Below are 26,439 nucleotides of genomic sequence, written 5' to 3' on the forward strand. Positions count from 1 at the left end.
CATCAGAGCACCTCTCCAGCCACGTCCTCCTGCAGCATCCACAGAGCCCCGTTGGCAGATTTTGGGCTGCGGGGTGACTCAGTGCCTGAGGTAGGGGGTAGGCGGGGGGAGCTGGGGTCTTCCAGCGCCCTGAGCCATCACCATCCCGCACGGTGATGCAGCAGCTTAGGTTTTGCTCAGTGCTTTTTGCGAGAGCGAAGGGGATGGTTTGCTCCGCTTGGGGCTGAGATGCGAAGGCAGATAAGGGTTGCTCGTCTGCAGCGTGACATTAAAGAGCAGTGCCAGGAAGGGGAGGAAGGGTTTCGGATAAACAACGGGCCCCTTTCCCCCGCCCCGCGATGCCACGTGGCCATGTCCCATCCTGTGTCCCACCGGGCAGGGACGGAGATGGCAGCATGAGGTGCTGGGGTCCCCGTCACCCCGGGGAAAGCCCCTTGGCCGGGGAGGAGGATGCTGCGCCAGCCGCGAGCCAGACCCACGCTCAACACCGAACCCTGGCAGGGTGCAGGGGGATTTCTGGCCCACGGGGCCGAGCACAAGGGAATCCCTCCTGCTCGCCACCCGGGGAGGGTTCCCCCGCCACCTCCGGCACGGGGAAAACCGAGGCCGGCTCCAGCCACGAGCTGCTCCCGGGCCTCCGGCATCCTCAGGTCACGGCAGGTGGCAGAGGAGGGGGGGTGAGAGATGAAGGCCCCCTCAGCTCCACCGATTTGTGGAGCGGCAGCTCCGAGGGGCGGAAGAGGGGCACGAGGGGAGCCGACACTGTTTACCCCCCACCCCGGGGATGCTCGTGGCTGGGGTCCCCACGGCCCCACAGGACAGAGCCCAGTGCCTCCCCGCTTGCTGCTGTTTGCAGGACGTGATCTGCAGCAACCGCGGCAGGGCAGCAGCCGGCGCACGTGGATCGGGCCCCGCAGCGTCCCCTCGCAGCCCCGCTGACCGCCTCCCCCTCTCTCCGCAGGTGCCTGGGCGATGGAGAGCTTTGCAGAGCGCTTTCGGCTCGGCTCACCGGTGGCCTCCACCCAGTTCCTCACCAAATGCTACGAGGATTAGCGCCGGCCATCGTTCCCTTCCCCTTCCCCGCACCGCAAAGCCACCTCCGCCCCGCTCGGGAGGAGACCCCGCCACCCACCGAGGATGCGCCCACCCTTCTACCCACCCAGATGCACGGCAGAAAACCCCAGCCCCTCTTCTTCCAAACCCCACGGAGGTCTGGACCCCTCCAAGGCCAACACCTGGAGTGGCGTCCCGGCTCGCCCCGGTGTCCTGGGGAGGATGGCACCACCCCCTTCTCCTCCCCTCGCCCCACTTTTGGCCCGACCCCCAGCATGTCCCACCAGCACCTCGGCAGCCTCAAGCTTTAAAGCCTGCAGCTTTCGGAATAAAATACGGATGGAGCGCATGGGGCCGCGTGGGCTCGTCACCGGCAGCAAGCGTGGGGCGACGGTGGGCCAGCACCAGGCGAATCCGCGTGGTTTGGGGTCCGTGCCGGAGGGGGATTTGGCAGCAGGACCCTCGTGCAGGTGATGCTGGGCATGGCCCGGTGTCACTGGGGCCACGGTGCCCGGGCAGGGGGTCCTGCGGCGGCACCGTGCCGGACGGCAGCGTGGGAACCGGGCCCTGCCCTGCCTTTGCCCTCGCTGGCTGCCTCAGCCCGCTTCTCTTGGAAAGCAAAACCGAAATTAAAGCCGTAAATCAGAGGAGCTCTGCCTACTGGCCACTTAGATGGACCTCCCCTTTAATTAGCTCTTTAATTAGGCTTTCATCTGAGACTGGGTTTTCTCAGAGGCTCGGATTCACCCGCCTGCGAGTCCTCCTCGCAGCGTGTCCTTGGTGGCTCCGCCGTGACAGAGCCGGTTTTGTCCTGCCGGCGGCCAGGGCTGGCATCTGGGAGAACTTTGAACAAAGCGTGAGGAGCGAGACCCCGGGGCCGGGCATTTTGCAGGCAGGGGAAACTGAGGCACGCGGGAACGACATGCTCTCGGCCGTGAGGAGGGGTCTAGCGTCATCCGGAGGGGATGGCGATGCTCCTGTGGCTGCATCTCCCCACTGGGTCTGTCCCGGGACAACCTGCCCCCCGTGCAAGAGAGAAACCAGCTCTGTGCCACCCCCTTCTCGCTGCCCGCCGGCCAGAGCGGCTTTCGCTCCGCGCCGGGGAGGGGGATTCAACGCGGCCGGGACTTTCCCTCCAGCAGGAAACGGCTGTTTACCTCGCAGGGGCTGAATCACGCAGGCGCGTGGCGGGCGTCCTGCAAAGCTCCGCCGGGACGGGAAAAGTCAGGGAGAGGGGTTGCAAGGTGCCAAGGAGGATGGGGGGAGATGGGGGTACCGGCTCAGCCCGGGCACACGGTGCTGGGCGAAGCTGCAGGAAGGAGAGCAACAAAAAAAAGGAAGCTGGGTAACACACCACAACCCAGGGAAAAAAATACCAAACCTGCTGCCCGGCTTGCCATGGGAGCTAAAATTAGCAGCAGAGGAAATGACACTTTGAGATGTCATGGAAGTCGGCTAAAGTTGGATTTCTCCTTCTCTTTTTCTAGACTTACCCTCCGCCGAGGGTGTAATTGGCCCGTTAGGTTAATGCGGAGGGAGCGGTGTAAATGAAAGGTCATGCTTTGTTGACATCCTGCAGTCAAACCGTAGTCATCCTTTCCTCCCTGCCTTTAATTCCTCGTGGCTGGCATGTTTATTTTCGGTGGAGCGGGAGAGAGAAAAGGCAATCGGATGTTTATCCTTCTAGGAAATTATCGCCGGCGTTCTTGGTTTTAATTTGAGCTGGAGATGAGAGGAGGTAGACGCACGCCGCGTCGTCCCGGCCCGAGCCAGGCGGGCTCTCGCAGGGCGCTGCTGGCCCAAAATGATCCTCTCCCCTGTGTGCCAGTGATGGGATGGGGATGGGGACAGGGATGGAGATGGGGATGGGGACGGAGATGGAGATGGGGATGAAGATGGAGAAGGGGATAGGATGGGGATGGAGATGGAGATGGAGATGGAGATGGAGATGGAGATGGGGATGGAGATGGGGATGGAGATGGGGATGAGAGTGAGATGGGGATGGGATGGGGATGGGGATGGGGACGGGGATGAGGGTGAGATGGGGATGGGATGGGGACGGGGATGGAGATGGGAACAGGGATGGAGATGGGGATGAGAGTGAGATGGGGATGGGATGGGGATGGGGATGGGGACGGGGATGAGGGTGAGATGGGGATGGGATGGGGACGGGGATGGAGATGGGAACAGGGATGGAGATGGGGATGAGAGTGAGATGGGGATGGGGATGGGGACGGGGATGAGGGTGAGATGGGGATGGGATGGGGACGGGGATGGAGATGGGAACAGGGATGGAGATGGGGATGAGAATGGACATGGGGATGAGGGTGAGGATGAGATGGGGACAGGGATGGGGATGGGGATGGAGATGGGGATGGGGACAGAGATTGGGGTGAAGATTGGGATGGAGATGAAGATGGGGTAGGGATGGAGATGGAAATGGGAATGGGGACGGAGACGGGGATAGGGATGAGGGTGACATGGAGATGGAGCTGGAGACGGGTGCAGGGATGGAGCTGGAGATGGGGACAGAGCTGGAGATGGTCCAGAGCAGGAATCTGCCCGGGTAGCTGCAGCGGGCGCCGCGGTGGGACAATCCCCTGCCAGGACGTGGGATGAGGCACCACTGGCCTTGCGCTGGGCACCCACACACGCACAGGGCCGCAATCGTACGGCGTGGTGGGAGCACCGGCCAGCCCGGGGCCACAAACTCTCACTTGGATGCACACGAGGCCTTCACGGCGTGGAAAATATTAATTGTGGTTTTTTTGGTTCACTTGTTGATAATTTAGAAAGAAAGAAGAAAAAAAAAAAAAAGAAGGAGGAAGCCGCGTACAGTCACTTTGCGCTGGTCCCACCCCTTTATCTCTCCTTCCATTCGCTCACCACCAGCGCGAGAGAGAAAAGAGAAGCTGAGCCTCTCGCTGCTTAAATGTAGAAAGTTTTGCTTCTAAATCAGTTTGTGATGGAAAGGAAACACGTCACGTCCCTGGGGAAGTGGCTGGTTTTCGGCAGCCACAACCCCAGTGCCGAGTGCTGCAATGGAACAGCCCAGCACTGAAATAGCTCCGCGCTCTGTTATTGTCACCGATAGAATTTTTTTTTCTCTGTCTACATGTGTCATTTTTAGCATCCAGAGGAAGTTTTATTTGTATTTGTTAGCTCGAATTTCCACTGTCGTGGCTTTTTTTTTTTTTTTTTTTTTTTTTTTTTTGCATCTGAAAGTCCAGGATAGGGGCAGGAGAAAATAGAGCTGGGTGAGCTCAGGTGCGATGGGCTCGGCGGGGTGTAACGTGGGACCCATGGCACCCGCATCTGCCGGGCATCTGCTGAGGAAGAGGAAGGCTTGAGGTTTAAAAAAATGGTGAAAAATCCAACGTTCCTGGTGAGCAACGGCAGCTCCCAGCAGCACATGGGGGTGTTTCTTTCCAAAACTGGGCTGGAGGCCAGAAGAAGCCTGCGCTAAACACGGTCCCTAAGTCAACAGGGTAATAATCACCTGGGTTTTGCTATGATTATTGAAATAACGACTCTAACGAGAAAAAGTTTCAGCCCCTGGCTCAAGGAGGGGCAGCCCTGGGTCCCTTGATGGAGAGCAGGAGGCATCTTCCCTCCGGTGGGACCACCGTGGGAAAAAATGCAGATTTAGGGTCAGGGGATATTAAGGGATGGGGGGCCACCCCCTGCACCCCCCCTAGCCTGGGTGGCACGAGGTGGGGACAAGCCGGCTGGCCGGAATGAAGCGATGCCAGGCTCAGGTACTTGCACAAGCAGGGATTAGCAGGATCAGCTGGTGATGATCTCAGCGCATAACTATATCAACCTGTGCATTAATTAATGATATCTCACACTTGATAATGGCTTTAGCTGCAGATCCCTCAAGCATTCAGTGAATTAAGCCTTGCTGCTCACCCCCCCCAGGGAAATAGGTCAAGATTGTTCATCCTCACGCGCCGGCGGGGACGTGGGGATCAACACCGCTGCCTGTTTTGGGTGCCAACGTGGGAGATTTTCCGGGTGAGCGGAGCATCGCCATCCCCACGGCACCGTGAAGGGACTGGGCTCTCCGGATCAGCTGCAGGGTGGGAGATGGGTACCGCTGGTGGGATGCTCCCATCCCGGCGCTGAGCTCCCAGCCTTGTGCTGTGGGTACACGAAGCCCCCCCCAGTCCGGGGGTCTGCCTCGCACCATGCTGCACAAACTGGGGGGTGTGGGTGCTGGGTGCACCCACCTGGAGCCGGCTTCACCAGCAACGACGAGGTGCCGGATGCGACGGATGCCTCCGTGCAATTCCGTGAGCGGTGACCCAGCAGCCGGGCGGGCCCTGGGAGAGGCTGCGACAGGAATTTAGGGCTCCTGAAGTAATAGGGGAAGGTGGGGAAGGCTGTGTCCCCACCTCTGCGCCCCGTGCCAGCGCCTGGAGGGGGCTACGGGCAGCAAGGGGCATGCAGGCCGCTCCTGGTGCGATGGTTTCGTTAATTAGCAATAACGATTCATTTTCACTGGGCCTCCAAAATGCTGTATGTCATCGGAAGGGCTTTGTGGGGCTGCTTGGAGGAGCCCTGTCCCCTTCATCAGGGGTTCCTCGGTTTGGGGGTCCCAGCCCCCCACCTGGCTCTTGCAGCGCCCTGGGATGCAGGCGCCGGCTGTTACGGAGGGGAAGCAGCTGCGCCCGCATGGGATGCCATCCTGGATGCCCAGACATCCCGTCCAGGGATGCTTGGCAGAGACAAACCGTGCTGGGGTTTTCGTTTCCTCCTTCAGCTTGCGGTCCGAGTCGGCTTGGGCTGGGTTTGAGGCTCACAGCCTCGCCCGCTCCGCCGGGAGCGCGAGCACCTTCAGATGTGGTTTGCCCCAAACACTCCTTGGTAGAAAGAATTTAAAAAAAAAAAAAAAAAAGGGAAAAAAAAAAAAAGGGGGGGGTGTTGATGTAAAGGTCCTGGACCTCCAAGCTTCACTCCTGCCCGAAGGCAGCCGAAATCCTCGCCTGGTGCCCGGCGCTGCCCCGTTCCGCCCGGCTGTCTGCGGGGTGAGGCTGATCCCTCTCGGGGTTCACGTCCGGAGGTGCAGTGGAAGCTGCTGGACGGCGGCTGGGCTCTGCCAGCCTCCCCTGCCCGCCCCAGGATGCTCTCACCCCGCCGTCTTGTCCTCACTTGTCGGCAGCGCCTCGCTTCCCATTCCCTCCCGGGGCCCCGCAGCTCCTCGGCTAACCCCGGCTTTCCTCATCGCTAGGAAATGGCTAATTCCCCCCGGGCCGGTTTCAGTGGATGCGCAGATCCCTCGCCTTTTGGCCTCTCACCAGTTTCTCCTTCGGTGGTGAAGGCAGAGCCCTGCAGCGCTTTCCCAGGCCGCGCGGCTTCGGCTGGCCGGGAGGACATCCATCCCCCGGCACAGCATCCTCAGACGGATACCCACACCATGGCGGGTGCTGGATTTGCCCCTGGCTCCGGCTTTCCGGCTTCCGTGCGAGGTTGGGCCCCGGCCATCGGACGCGGTGGGTTCGGAAAATCTGTGCCGTGCTCTGGTGCCGGCTGTGCCACCAGCTCCTCTCCTGTTTGGGAACCACTCACATGTCTGGAGCTGAGTGTCATGGCACGTTCTCAGCGCTGAAACGCAAGCATCCATTTCCTCTTCTGTTTCTTGGTTTCAGGTTTAAAAAAAAAAAAAAAAAAAGCCTTCATGGTGTCTTTCTGCAAACCCCTCGCTGGGGCTGCGGCATCGCTTGGTCACTCCGGCGTTCCTGGCCGGGGCTGTGACACCGTGGCTCGTGTCTGTCCTGTCACACAGCCCTCAGCATCTCCGTGCCCCATCTCCAGCTGGAGACCCCATCGTTCCCAGCGGTGCTGCTCCCTGGGGATCGCTCTTTGCTCTGGGCCCACCGTTTTGTTTTCCTGCTAATCACGTTGCCTCCTTATCTCCGGGTCGCACCGCGCCGGCCGCCACTGCTATTGTTTCCCCTGCTGCGGGCTGGATAATAACAGGAAAGACCGAAACCCGGCTCGCACTGAGCTGACCCCGGAGGTTCCCCTGCTCCCCGGTGCGTACGGCGACGTGCCCCTCGCTGCCACAAGCCGGCATCACCCACCGACCCCAGGCCCTGAGAGCGGTGGAAAATTTGGGGTGCTCTTTGGGGTGGCAGGTCCTTGCTGCCACAGCAGCGGGGCGACGCGGGGATGGGGACAGCGGCATGGTGGGGACCGTGGGGTGCAGGCAGAGCCCCCTCCTCACTCAAAGCTGCTGTGGGCGCTTCCCTGGCCTCCAGCCCATTCCCAGTGCTGCCACCTTCAGGGATCAGCCCCAGCCACCCAGCACCCATTTTCCTGCTCGGGGTGCCCAGGGCTGCCCCAGGTTTGGGGTTTGCAGCTCCTGGCTGCTCCAAAGGGCTTTTCCCCTCTCGGTCTCAAAATTTTCACACCTGCTGTGCGAGGCAAGGCAACGCTGGTATCTCTTTTGCCACAGGGGAAACTGAGGCAGGAAAGGGTCTCCTGCAGCCACCCACAATGCTCCCGCAGTCCCCCGCTGCCCGGACCCCCACCATCCCCCCATCCCAGGATTCGGGATTTGCCTATTGGGAACCAACCCAGCAAAGCGGGCAGCAAATTCTGCCTGCAGGTCCCTTCACCTCCCCCAGAAAAAAGGAGGGAGATGTCCGTCTCCTTTGCCATGCATATTTTGGTGAGAGCACTTCCGAATATTTCCAAAGGAGGAGGAGGAGGGTGTGTAGTTTTCACAGGCAAATCAGGAAAACCGAGGTGAGGCTGAAGACGGCGTTGGGGAAGGACGTAGGCCGTGCCGGGAGGGTGTTGGTCCGGCCTCAGGAAGGCTGCCCAGCAGTTTCTCCTGGCCGGAGTTCTCCCAGCAGGAGTTTGGCTTGAAACAAGAATTTCCCACGCCCAACAGCAGGGGAGAAAGTCTCTCCTCCTCCAGAAATTACAGATTATCCCAAATCCCATCCCCGCCGGTGCTGAGCAATTCTCACGTCCAGGCTTTGCCCAGGGAATAAACTCCTGTGGACGCAGCATCTGTCACATCTGGGCGGCTGGTGTTCGCCAAAGGCCGCTGACGCCCCTGGAGCGGCTGCATCCCTCCCACGCCACCTCGCCGCTCGCAAACAAAACCCTCGCCCGGCCCCGAGAAGCTGCGGCGGCTTCATCAGATACCTCCCCGACACCCACCTCGTGGTTCGGGCGGCTGCAAGGCTCGGGGGTTTTTATTTGTTCCCCTTCTCCAAGCTGCTGGTGAAGAGCTTGTCTCGTCGACCATCCAAGCAGCCGCCCACGCGGACGGCCCGGGTACAGTCATGCCCGGGGGTAGGAGGGAGGTGACCTTTCGGGTCCCCACCAGCCACACTCTGTTTACGACGCCGTGACCTTACCAGCCCCAGATCTACATCTACAGCAAATCCAAGGGGCTGGGGAGGAAAACCTCCGTGTTCTGGTAGTGTCAACTGCCTCGAGCTTCATGTCTGAGCATCCTCTGGCACCCAGCACCAGGGGCACGGCCGCAGCGGGTCCCCAGAGCCTGACACCCACAGCCCAGCACCGTGCAGAGCCTCCCAGGGGTCCTGAGACGGCGAGCCAGGCAGTGGGATGGGGACGGGCGTCTCCACGTCTCCCTCAGCCTCTGAGGCTCCACTCGGTCCGAGCTCAGCTGGAGGCTTTGGACCACCAGCACGATGTCCGTGGGAACGAGCATCCCACTCACCTCACCACGGGGCATGAGAACCAGGCTCGTGTCCTGCAAGTACATTTAAGACGACATTAATTAGGTGAAAAAAAACAAAAAAAAAACCACGAAAAAAACCTGAATAGTTCCCCTTTTAAAAGCCCCGGCGGTCCCCAGAGAGCCGGCGTGCGGTGCAGCCTCTCGCCCCGGCCGCAGCGCAGCGCAGCGCACCTGTGGGGCTCACGGTACGTGAATCACCCGACCGGCGGCAGGGCCCGGTCACAAGACCGAGAGGAGCGGGGAGAAATCACCTGTCAGCTGACAGCACCCAGCGGGACACTGCCACGGTCCCCACGGGGCACTGGTGGGGTTTTGGCATCGCTCTCAGCCCCAAAGGGAGGGGCCAGGGGCTGGGGGGCAGGGGGACGCAAACGGGGCAGAGGGGGTCAGGCTCTCCTGCGCTGCCAGGGTGTCATGGCGTTATCCGTCCTGTTATCCTGGGTTAACGAGGCAGGTGGTCCAGCTCTGCCTTCCTCGCTTTATTCAAGTGAGGAGCTTTCGGAAGGCAGGGGCAGTGGGGTGGGATGATGTGTCGGCTCTGGGAAGGGCCATGGATCCATGCTGCAGAACCACTGATGCCGGCAGCGGTTACGCGCGTTCCCGAGATGCTCTGCTCGGGATGGCGTTCAACCTGGCCTAAGAGACAGGACGACCAAAAGCAGTGAAAGCTCTCACTCCAGACTCCATCCAGCCCAAGCTGTAATTCAAAAGCCATTCAGAGCATCCCAGGTGGGAATTCTTTTTTTTTTTTTTTTTTTGCTCCCTTTAGGTAAACTGCTCTGCTCAGGACGCTCTGACACACTAAGCTGAGCTGTAACTAAGCCTGGCCAACCCCCTACACGGCCGTTTTCACGCCAGTCTAAGGCTGCTTGGGTTTATTTTGGCTGAAGGCCATTCCCCATCAATTGGCATCAAACCACCATCAGTAACCGAGGCGGTGGCCGCGTGGGATTAGGCCGTTCTCACATTAGGCTGGGTTTAGCAGCGTGCCTCCCTCCTAGCCCGGCTCCTCGTGTAAACCAGGCCCTTACAAAGTGGGAGATTTAAGCCAGGCTTAAACCCCACCGCGAGGGGCTGAGGTGTTAGGGCTGCACCCCAGTTGGCCAGTTTGGGGGGGGGTACAGCTGCGTTCCTGGCGGTGAGCGGGTGCCACTCGGGGTGGGTGAACACCCACCCAGGTTGGTACGACGCAAACGTGGGGCTGGGCTGCGTGACACCGGCGGTGGGGCGAGGGGCGATGGGCTGGAGCCGGTGCCGGCTTGCTCCAGCGCAGCAATTAATTCCCCGCGCTAATGAACATGAGCAAATAAGGCTGAGGAAAAAAAAAATCAGCGGCGATGGCGGTGGTGCTCGGCGGTCGAGGAGGGGCTGCTCGACTTTTTGGAGGAGGGGGACACACGACACCCTTGCTCTGATCTGCGTGGGGCCCGTGGGAGCCGGGCACGCAGCGCGGGGGGGGGGGGGGGGGGGGACACCCGCAGCATCCCCAGCAGCGCCGATGCCACCGTAGGAATGCGCTGATGGGGAATTCGGGTTGGGGGGGGGTGACTCGGTGGGACACCCTCCACCCTGGGTAGGGGCGGTGGTGCCGGTGTTGCGGAGGGGGTGCGGGCGGTGGGGTCCCGGCTCCGCAGCCGCTCCGCACCTCCCCGGCCCCGGGGGCACCGGAACCGGCGGCCAAAGAAGGCAGCGGGGGCGGGGCCGGATCCAGACCTTGTATGGTTCTTCCCCTCGGCCGCCCGCCCGCCGCCACCGCCCCGATTCCCCCCCCCCCTCCCGCTACCCCCCCCCCGCCGCCGAGCTCCCCCCGGGCCGCGCCGGGCCACGGGAGGGGGGAGAGAGGGGGTGGGAGGTAAAGGGAGGGGGGAGTGCAAAAGAAGGGGGGTGGGTTGCGAAGGATGGGGGGCTCTGAGCAGGGTGGGGGGGCTCTGAGAAGGATGGGAGGGGCTCTAAGAAGGATGAGGGGCTCTGAGCAGGGTGAGGGAGCCCTGAGCAGAGTGGGGGGGCTCTGTGAAGGATGGGGGGGGCTCTGTGAAGGATGAGGGGGGCTCTGTGCAGGACAGGGGGACCTGGGCAGGACTGTAAAGGATGAGGGGCCTCTGAGCAGGACGGAGGGATCTGTGCAGGATGGGGGGGGGGGTCTGCAAAGGATAGGGGGGTCCGTGAAGGACTAGGGGGCTCTGCGAAGTATAGAGGGGTCTGAGCAGGATGAGGGGGCTTTGAGCAGGATGGGGGGGGTCTGTGAAGGACTAGGAGGCTTTGTGAAGGGTGGGGGGGCTCAGAGCAGGATGGAGGGGTTTCTAATGAAAGCGGGGTCCTGTGGTGGATGGGATCGCTAGAACGGATGGAGGGGCTGCAGAAAATGGGGGGGGGTGCTGAAGTGGATGAGGGGGCTGCATTGAACAGGGGTCTGCAGTGCACAGGGGGGCCTGAAGTGGATGGAGGACCCTGAAGACCACACACCCCCCCTGGCCCCGTTCCCACCCCCGCACTCCCATCCAGGCCACCGTGAGGGCTCGCTGCCCCCCAATCCCAGCACATGCCCCCCCCTCCAGCATCCCCACCCCCAAACCGAGAGGCTGCTAGCACCGCAGGGCGAGAGTCCCAGGGCCTCGCAGCACCGCCCCCCCCCCGCCTCCACCCCCCACCCCCCCCCCCCGCTCCCCGCAGCCGGTGCCCGGTCCCCTCCGCTCCCGGAGCAGGGATTTCACTCCCATTGCCAAGCCGGCCCTGCAGGAATTGGGTAAGTGGAGCTATTGCAACACAGCATTTTTCCATACATTTGCTATATAACTCGGAGGGTTTTAAAGATAGCATCAGTTGGCACACTTAGCACGAAACCACCTAATTACTGACGCCTTGGAAGTGCCAAACTTTTAAAAAGGGGGGTGGTGGTGGAGGGGGGGAGGTGAGGTTAAAAATCACAGGCGACCAACAAGTGTTACCTGTTCTCAGGCACCCAAAACCCTCTTCTCCCCACAGCGTGGGGAGGGGGCGGCCCGGCGCAAAGCCCCCGCCACGCAGGGAATTTCAGGCTCCTGCGCCTTCCCCGCTGACCCCTCTGCTTCCCACAGAAGTCCAAGCGCTGCGGGTTTCCCTCGCGCATCGCCCATCCCGGCCCCTCGCGGGATGCGGGATGGGGTCGGTGGCTGGATGTCGCCCCCCCACCCCGCTACCATGCCCTGTGTCCGGTGCCCGGTGCCCAGTGCCCTGTGCTCGGTGCAGGGTGGCCGGTAGCCGGTGCTCTGTGTCCCGCTCCCGGTGACCAGTACCGGGTGCCCGGTGCCCTGTGCCCGGTGCAGGATGCCCGGCGTCCGGTACTCTGTGCCCTGTACCCCGCACCCGGTGCAGGATGCCTGGTATCTGGTACCCGATGGCCTGTACCCGGTGCAGGGTGTCCGGTACCCGGTGCCCGGTGCAGGATGCCCAGTACCCGCTGTCCCGGTACCCGGTGCCGGGTGGCCGGTACTCGGTGCAGGACGCCCGGTATGTGGTACCCAGTGTCCGGTACCCGGTGCCGGGTGCTCTTTGCCCAGTGCAGGGTGTCCGGTACCCGGTGCCCTTCGCCCGGTGCCCAGTACTCGGCGCAGGATGCCCGGTATCCGGTGCCCGGTGCCCTGTGCCCGGTGCAGGATGCCCGGCATCCGGTACCCCATACCCAGTACCCGGTGCCGAGTGCCCGGTAGTCCGGTACCGCTCTCCCCGTCGCCCATCCCCTCTCACTCCGTCCCCGCTTCCTGCTTTCTAATGTTCCATTGTGCGGAGCTTCCATTGTGACGTCTCGGCCTCGGCTCGGCTTTGTCTGTCCATATATGGGCAGCTACGTCACGGAGCGCTCCCGCCGCCCGGATAAATGGGCTGCGGAGTCCCCGGCGGAGCAGTCGGGCGGCAGCGAGGGAACCTGCGAGCGCAGGGAGCGGGGGGGACCGGGGGGGAGAGGAGAGAGGAGAGGAGGGGTTAAATCCTCCCACCCCGCTTCTACAACCACATCTGCCAGCCAGATCGCCCCCTCCCCCCCGCGAGGAAACACCACCGGGGACCCACGGAGGGACCGCACCCCCCCCCCCTCCGCACCCCCTCCTCCGCCCCCCCTCCTCCTCCTCGCCCCCCACCCCCCACCGCCCCCGCCCCAACTTTTTTTTTTCCCCCCCTTCTTTTTTTTTTTTTTATTTTTTTTTTTATTTTTTTTTTTATTTTTTTTTTTCCCCCGCTTGTGCATGATTTCCCTCGCGCGGCTCTGCCACTCGGATGTCGTTTCCCGGGGAGCTGAGCCCGGAACGGCGGTGAACCAGCCTTTTCCTCCAGTGCTATGACAGGCAAACTCCTGGAGAAGCTGCCGGGGACCATGAACACTTTGATGAACCAATTGCCTGACAATCTGTACCCAGAGGAGATCCCCAACTCTTTGAATATTTTCTCCGGCAGCAGCGACTCGGTGGCTCACTACAACCAGATGGCTGCAGGTAAAAAAAAAAAAAAATAATAATAATTTTTTATTTTTTTAATGGGGGGGGTGAAAAATAGGGAGAAGGGATGGGGTGGGGGGGCGGTGGGGGAGGACGCTGTGGGTGTTCGTGGAGCCTCGGAGGGAAGGGAAGAGCTGGGGAGCGTCGCGTGTGTGTGTGTGTGTGTGTGTGTGTGCCCCCCCCCACCCCGCACCCACCCACCCCTTTCCTCGCCGTTGTCTCCGCGCGATCGCTGCGGGGCTCCCGCCGAGCGCTGCTGCCGAAGCCGCCGCAGGTACCGGTTGCGGGGGGGGGGGGGGGGAGTGTGCAGCCCGGGGCTCCGTGGGGAGGAGGACACGGGTTGGGGAAGGAAAGAGGGGAACGGCCGGACCCCCGTGGGGGCCGCCCGCCCGCGCCGGGTACCGCGTGTGTGCGGAGGCGCCGCGGACGCGCGTGGCGGCCGCCCCCCCCCCCCCCCACCATCGCCACCAGCACCCCGCAGCGTGGGCTCCCCGGGACGCGGCAGCGGTTTTCCCGGAGAGCGGGGGTTGCGACGACACATAGAGGGGGGCACAGGTGGAGGGGGCCGCCCCGCGTGTCCCCGCTCCCACCCGCAACCTCGCCGGGCTAAACCTTCCCCTCCCTCCCCTCCACTCGTGTTTCTCCTCGCCCGGGGCTCGGCGCAGGGAAGGCGGCGAATCGGTAACGGAGTGCCCAGCGCTGCCGGGGGCTGGACGGGGAGGAAGCCTACCTGTAACCGCAGGTACCTCCTTCCCCCGGCCCCACCCGTGGGGCGCTGGTGGGGTGGGGGGTCCCGTGTCCACCCCTCCCCACTCCACACACCTCGGGGGCGCCAGCCCGGCCCCGCATCGCCGCGACCGCCGGCAGCCAGCACCGCGGTACACGGGGAGTGGGGATGGAAGCAGGGAGGGAGCGAGGTGGGGGGGCCCAGTGCATCCCAGTGCATCCCCAGTGCCCTCCCGGCTCACCCTGCCCCGCTTCTCTCGCACTTTGCAGATAATGTTATGGACATTGGCTTAGCGAACGAAAAGGCCGGTCAGGAATTATCCTCCTATTCGGGGAGTTTTCAGCCCGCCCCGGGGAACAAGACTGTCACCTACCTGGGGAAATTCGCGTTCGACTCGCCCTCCAACTGGTGCCAGGACAACATCATCAGCCTGATGAGCGCCGGCATCCTGGGGGTCCCGCCGTCCTCGGGCGCGCTCACCAGCACGCAGAGCTCGGCGGGCAGCATGGGCCCGCCGCAGGGCGAGGTGGACCAGATGTACCCCGCGTTGCCGCCCTACTCCTCCTGCAGTGACCTCTACCCGGAACCTGTCTCCTTCCACGATCCCCAGAGCAACCCCGGCCTCACCTACTCCCCCCAGGATTACCAAGCCGCCAAGCCCGCTTTGGACAGCAACCTCTTCCCCATGATCCCAGACTATAACCTCTACCACCACCCCAACGACATGGGCACCATCACGGAGCACAAACCCTTCCAGAGCTTGGACCCCATCCGCGTCAACCCGCCCCCCATCACCCCGCTGGAGACCATCAAGGCCTTCAAGGACAAGCAGATCCACCCGGGTTTCGGGGGGCTGCCGCAACCGCCCCTCACCCTCAAACCCATCCGACCCCGCAAATATCCCAACCGACCCAGCAAGACGCCGCTCCACGAGCGGCCCCACGCCTGCCCCGCCGAGGGTTGCGACCGCCGCTTCTCCCGCTCCGACGAGCTCACCCGCCACCTCCGCATCCACACGGGCCACAAACCCTTCCAGTGCCGCATCTGCATGCGGAGCTTCAGCCGCAGCGACCACCTCACCACCCACATCCGCACCCACACCGGTGAGAAACCCTTCGCCTGCGAGTTCTGCGGCCGCAAGTTCGCCCGCTCTGACGAACGCAAGCGGCACGCCAAGATCCACCTCAAGCAGAAGGAGAAGAAGGCCGAGAAGGGTTCGGCCGGGCAACCCCCCGCCGTGCCCCCCACCGCCGCCGCTGCTGCCGCCGCCACCTCTTCGCCCCCGGTCGCTCTCGCCGTCACCACGTGCGCTTGAGGGACCGTGGGGAGCGGAGTGGTGGCACCCCCTTCCCCTCCCTTTGCCCTCCGCACCGTTCTGGGAGGGAGCCCCGAGGTGGCTTCGTTCCTCCCCCCAGCTTTGGGATGCTCGGGGGCTGCGCTGCACGGATCCGCTCTGCCCGTGTCCGGATTGACTGGGTCCAGGTTGCCCGCACCCGGATCCTGCTTGCACTTGGATCAACGGGAACCGCACCCGGATTTTCCATGCCTGGATTCCCGCTTCCCGCACCCTGGTGCCCGGATTCCCGCTGCCCGCACTCGGATTACCCGCGCTGCCTGGATCCTGGTTGCCCTTATCCGGATTGCTCAGACGCCTGGATTGCCTGGATCCAGCTTTCCTGGCTCCAGCCTGCCCGGATCCCAGTTGTCCGCATCCCACATCGCCCGAATCCTGGTTGCCTGCACCCCGCATCTCCCGGATCCCAGCTTCCCCAGGTCACAGATTCCCAGAATCTCGGTTGACCTGGATCCCAGATACTGGGATCCGACCCACCCGGTTCCCCAGGATTTGGGCAGGATCGGGCCCTCCCGGATCCGACCCGCCCGGTTGCCCAAGGGTTGGGCTGGGCAGGATCGGGCCCTCCCGGATCCCACCCGCCCGCTTCCCCGGGGGCTGGGTTGGCCTGGATGCGGGTGGGGACGGATGGATGGGACCGATCCGGCTCCTCTCTGCCCCCCCCGAGTCCGGATCCGGCCCCCTCCCCGGATCCCCTCTCCCCCGTAGTGTTGTGTCCCCCCCACAAGCACCGGTCCCCACGGCAGAGGTAAGCGGGCTCAGGCCCCCCAAACCGGGCTGGCAGGGCGGGGGGCGCCTCTGCGGGTCCCCCCGCAACTTCGGGGAGCGATGTCCCAGCAGCAGCTTTTGGGTTTGTTTTTTCTTTTCTTTTTTTTTTTTTTTTTTTTCCCCAGCAGAAGGGAAAATCTTTACAGAAATGCAGAAAAAAAAGACCCCAGTATTTTGCAGAATACTTTTTATAATGTGAGATATTTTTATTTTATTTTATTTGGTCACTTTAAAACAAGCAACCAACTACGGAGGAGAAAAATCAATTAGTCCTCTATTTTATTTTATTTTTTTTTTCTCCTTCTGGTATGTGCATGTCATTGCATGACTGCTCTGATTTTTTTCTTCTTTTGTTTTAATAAAACTGTGCTCAGACATTTAAGCTAAACTAAGCAAAAATATTAATGACTTAAAAAAAAAAAATCTTTGTTGCCAAAAGGTCGTGCTATCCAGGTTTGATGTCTGCATGTGAAAAAAAAAAAAATTAAAAACGTACAAAAAATAAAGAGAAGAGAAAGAATGCAGTCTAATTTATGTGAACCGAAAGGAACAAAAAAAAAAAAAAAACCCACAATCAGGTTTAACCACACAAACCTAAGGGAATGATATTTTTTGAAAGACTTTTGTATAAAGTTGAGTACTTAGAGAAAAAAAAAAAATCATACCAGATGTAATATATTTTGTGGATGTTTTTATTTCTTGGATTTATAGTACCTTATACTAAGGTTAAAAAAAAAAAATTATGCTTGATATTGTGAAAAGGTGATAATTTTCACACACATTTCATTTGCTCATTTGTCATGTTGTAATGCAGATCTGATAGTCAATGCATACAGCATTTTTAAGGGAAAAAATCCGAAATATTGAACCGATGTATTGTTGTACCATTTGCACTGTGAGCAAATGCTAATGCAGTAAATATATTGTGTTTGCTGACAATCAAAAGCTGTAGTAAATATCTTTATTTTGCCTTGCTTAAAAAAAAAAAAAAAAAAGGTCTATATTGGTTTGGAAAAACAAAAAAAAAAAGTCTCTGATGTGTAAGGGGGTGTTAAAACGGCTCGAAACGTGCAGGGCGGTGGGCGCTGTGCCTCTTTTCGGGCAACTTTGAAACCTGTTTGTACATTTTTTTTCCTAGTGTTGTATTTTCTTGTATTTTTTTTATTTTTTACTATGATTTTATTATTTTTTTTTAATAACCCAACCTTTTCTCAGCCCCCCTCTCCTTCAGTTCTGTTCGCAGGACGGCGTGCCGAGACCAGCCGGCCAGGACGCTGGGTGACCCCGAAGGCGACCGGCTCCGTCCTTGCGTCCCCCCCAATTTTCCCAGCCGCCCGGGGGACAGTGAGGGGGTGCGCCCCGCAGCCCCCTCCCCAAAACCGCCGCATCCTTGGCTCGCCCTTGACCTCGCGTCTTTATTTTTTCCCCCGCTCGTGCCGTCGTCGCCGTCGCCTTGACCCCGTCACCATTTTGCCGGCGGCTTTCGCCAGGTTGCGTCTGTCGGATAACGGCGGGCGAAAGAGGATCGCGGCGCTTCAGCCGGTAATGCCCCCCCGCCTTTCGCCGCCCCAATCGCCCCAGGTACAGCGCCGAGAGGGGATTTTGGCTGGGCTGGGTGGCTCCGGTTAAAAATAACCCGCCGGCTTCCCGAGCTGGCGCCTGTGCGGGCGCGAGGGGCGGGTGGGAGACAGAGCGGGACGAGGCGCTTGGATATTTGGCGTGGGTGCAGCGGTGTCGGCCTGCGATGGTTCACTCCTTCCCAAGGGATGGGGCTGGAGCAGCAGCTCTCCTGGAGCTGGGATGGCGCTGGAGGACGCTGAGGGGCTGGGGGGTCCATTGGGCTCTGCTGGGCTGGAGCACGACCCGAGAGGTCGAGCGTCCCACGAGCTTCCCTGTTGGCACTGCAGTCTTTCCCAGGATGCGGAGGCATTGGCATCGCCGTCAAATTTTTTTCCCATCTGTGAACTTGCACCCCGGAGGAGCTGCTGCTCCTGCCAGGCCGGGGCAGCTCTGCCCGGCCCTGGGGTTTCGCTCAGCTCCTCGGCTTGGAGAGGTTTTAATTTCGGGAAGAAGCCGTTGGCACACCGGGTCCAGCTGGGAATGGCACCTCGCGGCGTTGGGGGAACCGGCTCTGGAGCCCACGGGCGCTGCGCTGGGTGGGCTCCCGTGTCCTCGAGCCGATTCCCGGGTGGTTGAGCTGTTGGTGACCATTAAGACGAAGCCGGAGTGGCTGCCGGATTCGGCGCGGGGCAGGAAGGGTTGTGGGAGCCGCCGTCCGCAGAGCGGGGTCGGGGTGAGCCAGTGCTGTCCTTCCCTCGGTGGGTCCCGTGGTGGTTTCGGAGCAGCCGGTCCCTGCGGTGTCCCGTTGGATGAGCCGAGGCAGGATTTGGTTGGGCAGGAGCCGGAGCCGCCACGGGCACAGCCGACGGCGCGGGGAGAGCCGCCGCAACCCTGGCATCGTCTGTGGTGGTGGTGGTGGTTGCGCCCATCTCCGCTGGTGGCTTGTGCTGGAAGATGTGGGAGACGCCGGGCACGCGCAGGGAAAGGCCATGGAGACGCCACAGCGAGGAGCCACCCAACGTTGCTCCAACGCTTTGGGCTCCTTCGCTGCGGGCGAGGAGGAGGAAGGAAGGAAGGAGCCCACCAGGCATCAACGGGGCATCGTGGTCCCGGTGCCGGGCTGCGGACCCGCTTTGCCACCCGGGCGCAGGCATCCCACCGGGCAGGACCCCCACCCCGCCGCGTGGAGCAGGAAGGTGAGGAGCACCCTTGGGTGGTGAAACGCATGGAGTGCGTGCAGCACCTTGCACGAAAACGTTGGTTGCTACGGAAACACGGCACTTTCCATCCCCGTTCTGGGCTATCTGTGTTCTGGGGAGGAGGGAAGGGCTTGCCAGTCACGTACCAGCTCGACACAACTTGCTGCCTTTCCCTCCTCGACGGCAGCTCGGGGTTCCCGAGGAGGCCGCCAACACCTCGCTCCTCTCTGCTGAGGGTCTCCGGGGCTTCGCAAAACGTTGTGGAAACCCAAGAGCTCTCCGCGGGATGGGATTTGCTTCCGAGGAGGAGCACCAAGAGCTGAGACCCTGTCCCCGGGGATGGGAGCGATGAGGACCCACACCCAGAAGCTCCTGGTTGGCAGCTGGTCCATCTCCACGCCACAGATGTTGGTGAGATCCCTCCCTGATCGTCTCAGCCAACGGACCAACCTCTCCTGCTGCCCTGGCAGGAGACATCTTCTGCAGAAGGTCTGGGTGGGTTCTGGATCGGTTCTGGATTGCCCCACCCTCGTCTCTTGCCCCGTGCCTGTGCCGTGAGGAACCATTCCCCCGTTTCTCCCCATCCCTGATTTGGAGGAAGGGCCCAGACTCGCCCCCCGGCACACGTCTGGGACAGGGCGACGCGCGGAGCGGAGCCGCCGTGGAAGATGCTCCCTCAGCCCCGTGGCTGTTGAGACCCCCAGATGCCAGGCCGTGCTTGCCCCAGCTCTGCCTCCGGCCCTTCCTGCCCGCGTCCCCTGCATCCCAAGGTGCTGGTGTGGGGCATCACGGCGGGAATGGCGGCCAGGAGCGGCGGCGTGTCCCGGCAGGCGGTGGGAACCACCAGCAAACCCTTCCTGGCTCCATCCTTGCTCGGCCGAGGCCGCGATGGGGTCCTCCCCGTTTGCTCTCAAAGCCCCAAAATCGCCTCCTTCCCACCACCTCCCCTCTTCGCCGCCCCTCCTGCCGCCCCCAGCTCCTTCTCCCCATCCCGCCACAAAACGGGTGCCTGGGGCCTGCGCCACCCTGGCTGGTCGCCCACCACCCCCCTGCCTCGCCCCTTTTCGGCTAATCCCCTGTCCTCACCGGTGTCGCTGACACCGTCCCAGTTTAGCATCATCCTCCCTGGCTGTAATTACCGCGCTGTTTACCTCCACCTGCTAATTGATAAAGCCACCCCTTGGCACCCGGCCCGGGGCCTCCTCCCCTCGGCCTCGTGCTGCTGGCACGTGCTGCCACCGGCCCGGTGACACCGGGGGCCAGCCCGCTCCCCTCGCCGGGATGTCGCCCCCGGGTTGGCGCCGGGGGTCCGAGGGCACCCAGAGCTCAAGGTGGGGGTTGCTTCATCCCGGGGTCGTGGCTGATGGGGTGGTGCTGAGGGCGGGGCGGGGGGGGGCAGGTTTGGTAGCCAAAACGGCCTCACTGCCCCTGCCCAGCGTCCTGGTGCTGGATTTGGGGGGAGTTTCTCCCCAAAATTGGGTGCTCTGGCCTTTCCAAACATGCTGCACGTTCCTCCGGCCCTCCCCTTGGAGCTGAGGCAGCCTTGCCCTTCCCCGTGCCCTCGCCCACCCCAGGGTGCTCCCAAGCCCCCACATCCCCTCGCCCACCCCAGGGATGCTCCTGGGACCCCCCTCCCCGTGCCCTCGCCCACCCCAGGGTGCTCCCAAGCCCCCACATCCCCTCGCCCACCCCAGGGTGCTCCTGGGACCCCCCTCCCTGTGCCCTCGCCCACCCCAGGGTGCTCCCAAGCCCCCACATCCCCTCGCCCACCCCAGGGATGCTCCTGGGACCCCTGTCCCTGTGCCCTCGCCCACCCCAGGGTGCTCCCAAGCCCCCACATCCCCTCGCCCACCCCAGGGTGCTCCTGGGACCCCCCTCCCCGTGCTCTCGCCCACCCCAGGGTGCTCCCAAGCCCCCACATCCCCTCGCCCACCCCAGGGATGCTCCTGGGACCCCCCTCCCTGTGCCCTCGCCCACCCCAGGGTGCTCCCAAGCCCCCACATCCCCTCGCCCACCCCAGGGATGCTCCTGGGACCCCCCTCCCTGTGCCCTCGCCCACCCCAGGGTGCTCCCAAGCCCCCACATCCCCTCGCCCACCCCAGGGATGCTCCTGGGACCCCCCTCCCTGTGCCCTCGCCCACCCCAGGGTGCTCCCAAGCCCCCACATCCCCTCGCCCACCCCAGGGATGCTCCTGGGACCCCCCTCCCTGTGCCCTCGCCCACCCCAGGGTGCTCCCAAGCCCCCACATCCCCTCGCCCACCCCAGGGTGCTCCTGGGACCCCCCTCCCCATCCCCTCGCCCACCCCAGGGTGCTCCCAAGCCCTCCCCATCCCCTCGCCCACCCCAGGGATGCTCCTGGGACCCCCCTCCCCGTGCCCTCGCCCACCCCAGGGTGCTCCCAAGCCCTCCCCATCCCCTCGCCCACCCCAGGGTGCTCCCAAGCCCCTCCCTCCCCCCCCCGCCGCTGCTCCCAGTTTTGGGGAGGGGCCGCGGTGCTTTCACTCCAACACCTCTGCTGTCTATTTTTGCACCAAAACCGGACGATTTTAAGTGTTTTCTCCCCACTTTCCCCGCCGAACACAGCTCCGGACCCCCTGACGTGACGTCACGCCCCCCTTCCCCGACGTCACGCCCCCCCCCCCCCGGCGCGGCACGCGGCGGGTTAACGCTGCCCGCTCCTCCCATCCTGTGGCGGCGCTAACCGGAAGGGGCGGGGCGAAGGCGGCGGCGCTTCCGGGAGCGGCGCGGGGCGGCGGGGGAACCATGAGCTGGTGAGTGCGGGACCCCCGGGCTTGGCCCGGCCGCGCTCCGCTCCGGGACCCCCGGGCCCGGCCTGGGGATCGCCGTCACCTCCCCTCCGGGGGTCGGGAGCGACAGGCCTCGGCTTATCGGTGCGGGCGCTGCCGGGGATGGCGGCCTAGGGGGGCCCCGGTTCTGGCTCTGAGCAGGCCCGGGTGCTGTCCCCGAGCGGGCCCCGGTTCTGGCTCTGAGCAGGCCCGGGTGCTGTCCCCGAGCGGGCCCCGGTTCTGGCTGGGCTGGGCCCGGGTGCTGTCCCCGAGCGGGCCCCGGTTCTGGCTCTGAGCAGGCCCCGGTGCTGTCCCCGAGCGGGCCCCGGTTCTGGCTGGGCTGGGCCCGGGTGCTGTCCCCGAGCGGGCCCCGGTTCTGGCTCTGAGCAGGCCCCGGTGCTGTCCCCGAGCGGGCCCCGGTTCTGGCTCTGAGCAGGCCCGGGTGCTGTCCCCGAGCGGGCCCCGGTTCTGGCTCTGAGCAGGCCCCGGTGCTGTCCCCGAGCGGGCCCCGGTTCTGGCTCTGAGCAGGCCCGGGTGCTGTCCCCGAGCGGGTCCCGGTGCTGGCTCTGAGCAGGCCCCGGTGCTGTCCCCGAGCGGGCCCCGGTGCTGTCCCCGAGCGGGCCCCGGTTCTGGCTCTGAGCAGGCCCGGGTGCTGTCCCCGAGCGGGCCCCGGTTCTGGCTCTGAGCAGGCCCGGGTGCTGTCCCCGAGCGGGCCCCGGTTCTGGCTCTGAGCAGGCCCGGGTGCTGTCCCCGAGCGGGCCCCGGTTCTGGCTCTGAGCAGGCCCCGGTGCTGTCCCCGAGCGGGCCCCGGTTCTGGCCGAGCTGGGCCCGGGTGCTGTCCCAGGGCGGGCCCCAGTGTTAGCTCTGAGTGGGGCCTCTGTTCTGGCCGAGCTTGGCCCCGGTGCCGGCCCATGTACTAGCCCTGAGGAGGCCCCGGTGCTGGCCGGGCTGGCCCCCAGCGCTGTCCCGGAGCAGAACCCGCTGCTGGCTGGACCGGGCCCCCACGCTGGCTCTGAGTGGGACCCAATACTGGACAGGCTTGGCCCCAGTGCTGGCCCAACAGAGGCCCATGTGCTGGCCCTGGGCAGGCTCTGCTGCTGGCCGGGCTTGGCCCCGGTGTGGCTGCCCCGAAGCTGTGTCTGTAGGCACACGTACAGTGTATGGGTGTGCACCCGGGAGGCCCCTCACCCGTGCCCCCCGCAGCAGCCGCCCGTCCCTCCCGAGGCCGCGGCGGGCCCGGCCTTCCTCCCAGGTAAGGGGGAGCACGGGCTGAGCCCCCTGCCCTTCCGCCTCCCCGCAGCCGGGCTCGCTGCCCTGTGCCTGGGCGCTGCTGTGGGGCAAAGGGTTTGGTGTGGGGGGTTTCCAAAGGTCCCCTCTGACCCCAGCGTGTCTGTGAGGCTGAAATGCTGTAAAACTGCCTTCAACACCATTAAAGTAAAGGTTTTCTGGTTTTTTTTTTTTAAAAAAAAAAAAAAGTTGCCTCGTGTGTTTGAAGCAAACTTGTAAAAGGCTCAGATTTGGGGTGCTGTTTCTGCGCGTCTGCCCGCTGCTTATTGAGATTAGTGATATTAGAAATTAATCTTGTCTGCCCTGGGCGATTTCTCATCCCGGAGGGTCGCGTAGAGCCGGCGCTGCTGTGAGAGGTGGAGGGATGTGGTTTGAGGAGAAAAAGGCCTTCTCCTTGCCTGGCGGTCTCAGGCTGAGTTTGCCAGGGCAGGCACACAGCGAAAATTGAAGACTTTTTTTGGGGCTGGGAGAGAGGGAAGTTGTGGTCTGGAAACGTACTGCAACAATATAATGACGCGCACACAGGTACCTATTAAAATGGGACATTTTGGTTAAAAATACACACTTATCCTCTGCGTTCCGCTTTGCTCATCTCAGAGCAGCCATGGTTATAGGCAGCGCTGGTGAACGAGCCTCTCGGAGCCGCCTTTCACCCGGGCTGCTTTCAGAAGGCTCCGGAGACCTGCTCCGCTCTCCTGGTCTGAAAGGAGCCGCGGAGCCGAAAATGTAAGAGATAAATATTCCCTTCACACGATGAAGGTGGAATAATTTGGGTGCAGAGCGGCAACGCTTCCCCTCTGTGTTTTCCAGTGGCTGTCCGGCCGTGCTGCTCCCGGGGACCTCGGCTTGTGGCATCTGGTGGCTTCCCTGCAACACACGTGGCTTTTGCTGAGAGATTGGGTGGTTTTGCCTCTTGCTGGGGAGGAATAAAAGGTCATTGCCGGAAGGAGGGGGGCTGAAACCCCACTGAAATCTGAGTCTCCTCTTTCTTCTCCAGCAGCGTCAGTCCTTCGGCGTGTGGCGGCTCCGCTTACGCGTGAACTCGGGGGGCTTGGACCCCGCGGGGCTTCGTCACTGTGTCAGAGACACAATCGCTCTCAGTTCGGGCCGGCCGGCCCTGCCAACACTCCTGGCCAATCATTCACGCAGCCGCTCGCCCCGGATGAATCGCCGCATTCACCGGAGGGGCCGAAGTTCAGCGCCGGGCTCGGCGTGACGTCCGGCTGGCCGCCGCAGCGAGCGGCCGTGACAAACGCCGGGGTCGCGCCCTGCTCCTCAAACGTCAGAGTAAAACATCTCCGGCCCCGGTGCCGCGGCTCTGCCCGCCCCGCAGAGCGAGTTTTGTTCCAGCCCGGCGAGACGGGAGCTCTCTTTGTGCAGCAGGGTGTGTTTGCTTAGTTTGAGCGGGTGTTTTTCTCCGGCAACGGGGCGGCGTTGATTAAAACCCCTTTTTGCCGGGGTCGGCTGTCACGGCCGATCAAGGGATGGAGCTTTATCCTCAGCTCCGTCCCGCAGGGCAGGCTGGGGAAGCGACACACGACTCGGCCTCCGGTTTTGCTTCTGTACGCTCGTTACCTTAATTAATTTTTAGCAAAGGCCTGTGAGAGATCCCTGGAGATTAAAGGGCAGAGAGGCCGCTTGCAGGCGGGTGGTGGATGCCCTCAGAGTCGTGCCTGATGAATCCTTTGCTTTCCCTCGCTTTTGGCGGGTCGGGGCTCTGCCGACACGGCCGTGCCCGTTGTACCCACCCGGGAAAACTGTGCTCCCCGGAGCAAAGCGCAACCCGCTGCTGCCAGAAGCTGGATTAAACCCCCAAATTCCTGCCTCCTGCACCTAGGCAACTAGGCAGTGCTGTCTTTCTAGGCTAAGCTTTATTTAGAGCAGGAGTAGGCTTGTTTTGGGAAACAGCCTTGCCTGGACAGATGAGATGTGTTTTTTAAAACTCGGCGGAGCTTGGTGGCTTCCTTCAGGCTTTTGTGCTGTGGGTTGGGGTCTCCTGAACACGTCCACGTCCCCCTCTTCCTCACCGCTCTCCTGTGGCCGTGTGTTTTGGAGGAGAGGGAGGAAAATACTCTGGTGATTACCTCAGCCACCCCTCCTTTTAAAAAAATAAAGAGAAACAGAGTGTTGGCTTTTACTGTATCATCATCCTCAATTGCTGCAAGCGTCTAATTTGTGACAACTAAAGCATTTCTAAGGGTCGTGGAGCTGCATAAAACCAAATGCTGCGGCAGCTTGTCACCAGGCTCCTAAATGCCTCCTTTTTTTGGTTTCCCAGCTCCTGCAGGTGATTTTTTTTACGAACGCCAAGGGGATTTTAGTAGCGTGACAGCTCAATATCTGAGCGCTGCCTCTCGGCACCGCTGCAACAGCTGGTATTTACTGGGAGAAAAAAAATATGTTAAGCAAATGTTGATAGTGAGGCAGCGCGAAGCACGTGTTTTCGCGTTGCGCTGCGGCGTATTATTGGTCTGCACGGGGGGCTGCCGTTGCCGGACTGCTAAACCATATGCCTCTTGGCAGGGAAGCTCTCGCTAAGTGGACCGAGGAGCTGGCATCGATTTAAAGTTGGGAGTGGAATGTGAATGTGTTTTCTGAAATATTTGGGGATGGGGGTGAAGAAGGCGAGCTGCCTGTCTCAGAAAGGATGGTTGGGTTTGTGCCTGCGAGCGAGGGAAGGGGGGGAGCACGGGGAGGTGGCAGGCGTAGCCGGGTTGTAGCCTAAGAGTAGGTCTGTTGGTTATTCATTTTGTTTTCCGTGTTTTGGAGCGGTGCTGCGGCCACGTTGGGCAGGTGCGATCCAAACACAGACCAAGGCGGTGTTTTCCTTCCAGTGAATCAATATTGATATTTTTCGGAGCCCAAATCACAGTCCCGTCGTGGTCAATGGCAACGCTCCCCCTTCTCTCCGGGTTTCAACGAAACCGGGATTTGGAGATAGCGTGGGATAAAATTAGATTGGATGAAGCAACCGGATACCAAAGCGGTGAGCGAGGTGCGCCCGGCTCCCAAACACCTCCGTGCGCGGCGCTGCGGCGTGTAGCGCCCGTGCGAGGCGGTTTGCCCATCTCGGAGGTATTATGGCAGCGAAACCGAAACGTTGGCTTGCCCTTCTGCAGGCCGGGCGGCGCCGACGCTTCGGCTCGGTGGAGCAGCCGATGAGAGCCACGCGTCCACTGCCACAGCGTGAGATCGCGGCGCCCAGCGTGGTCCTCGGAAGGTGATCAGCACGTGGTTGTTTCTTAATTATTATTTTTTCCGCTTTCTTTGTACAGGTAGCTAAAAACCGGTGTTATAGTTGAGCCACAACTGTGTTTCACAACCATGCTTAAAATGGATATTTTTGTAGCATAGTCAGGGCCTAAAACAGCCTTGCAAAATTCTGCTCACCCACGCGCCTGGCGTGAGTAATTTTCTTTTGATGGGTGAGTAAAATATCATTATTTTTTTCATGCTCATCTTGGAATGGGTGGGAGAGTAGATTCTGACATTATTTTTGATTTGCTTAACGC

At 61.9% G+C, this 26,439-nt stretch overlaps 3 protein-coding genes across 11 annotated transcripts in view; all 3 read left to right on the forward strand.

Moving 5' to 3' along the window:
* PEBP4 (phosphatidylethanolamine binding protein 4) overlaps positions 1 to 1,402 on the forward strand; it is a 73,118-nt gene extending 71,716 nt beyond the window's left edge. For all 6 annotated transcript variants that reach the window (XM_086767800.1, XM_086767797.1, XM_086767798.1 and 3 more), the window contains one exon: positions 962 to 1,402. In XM_086767800.1, the coding sequence (XP_086623926.1) occupies positions 962 to 1,053 (92 nt within the window). In that variant the 3' untranslated portion in view covers positions 1,054 to 1,402. The remainder of the gene's footprint in view (positions 1 to 961) is intronic.
* Positions 1,403 to 11,426: 10,024 nt separating this feature from the next.
* On the forward strand, positions 11,427 to 17,514 carry EGR3 (early growth response 3). 4 transcript variants are annotated; one of them, XM_086767790.1, is made up of 3 exons: positions 11,427 to 11,522; positions 13,085 to 13,242; positions 14,242 to 17,039. In XM_086767790.1, the coding sequence occupies exons 2-3, from the start codon at positions 13,089 to 13,091 to the stop codon at positions 15,285 to 15,287; spliced, it is 1,200 nt and encodes a 399-aa protein (XP_086623916.1). In that variant the 5' UTR covers positions 11,427 to 11,522; positions 13,085 to 13,088; the 3' UTR covers positions 15,288 to 17,039. The 4 variants fall into 4 exon arrangements, 3 of the variants coding, with proteins under 3 accessions (XP_086623916.1, XP_086623917.1, XP_086623918.1); XR_015261204.1 differs by lacking the exon at positions 11,427 to 11,522 and adding an exon at positions 17,326 to 17,514 and having other exon boundaries at positions 12,986 to 13,242; positions 14,242 to 16,074; XM_086767791.1 differs by lacking the exons at positions 11,427 to 11,522; positions 13,085 to 13,242 and adding an exon at positions 13,478 to 13,519.
* Positions 17,515 to 21,586: 4,072 nt separating this feature from the next.
* The window catches only part of BIN3 (bridging integrator 3), a 38,920-nt gene continuing 34,067 nt past the window's right edge, over positions 21,587 to 26,439 (forward strand). The window contains exon 1 of the mRNA XM_086767803.1: positions 21,587 to 21,625. Within this exon, the coding sequence (XP_086623929.1) occupies positions 21,618 to 21,625 (8 nt within the window). The 5' untranslated portion in view covers positions 21,587 to 21,617. The remainder of the gene's footprint in view (positions 21,626 to 26,439) is intronic.

Source organism: Chlamydotis macqueenii, chromosome 27 (genome assembly GCF_036417535.1).
Source record: "Chlamydotis macqueenii isolate bChlMac1 chromosome 27, bChlMac1.mat, whole genome shotgun sequence".
NCBI classification, from domain to species: Eukaryota; Metazoa; Chordata; class Aves; order Otidiformes; family Otididae; genus Chlamydotis; species Chlamydotis macqueenii.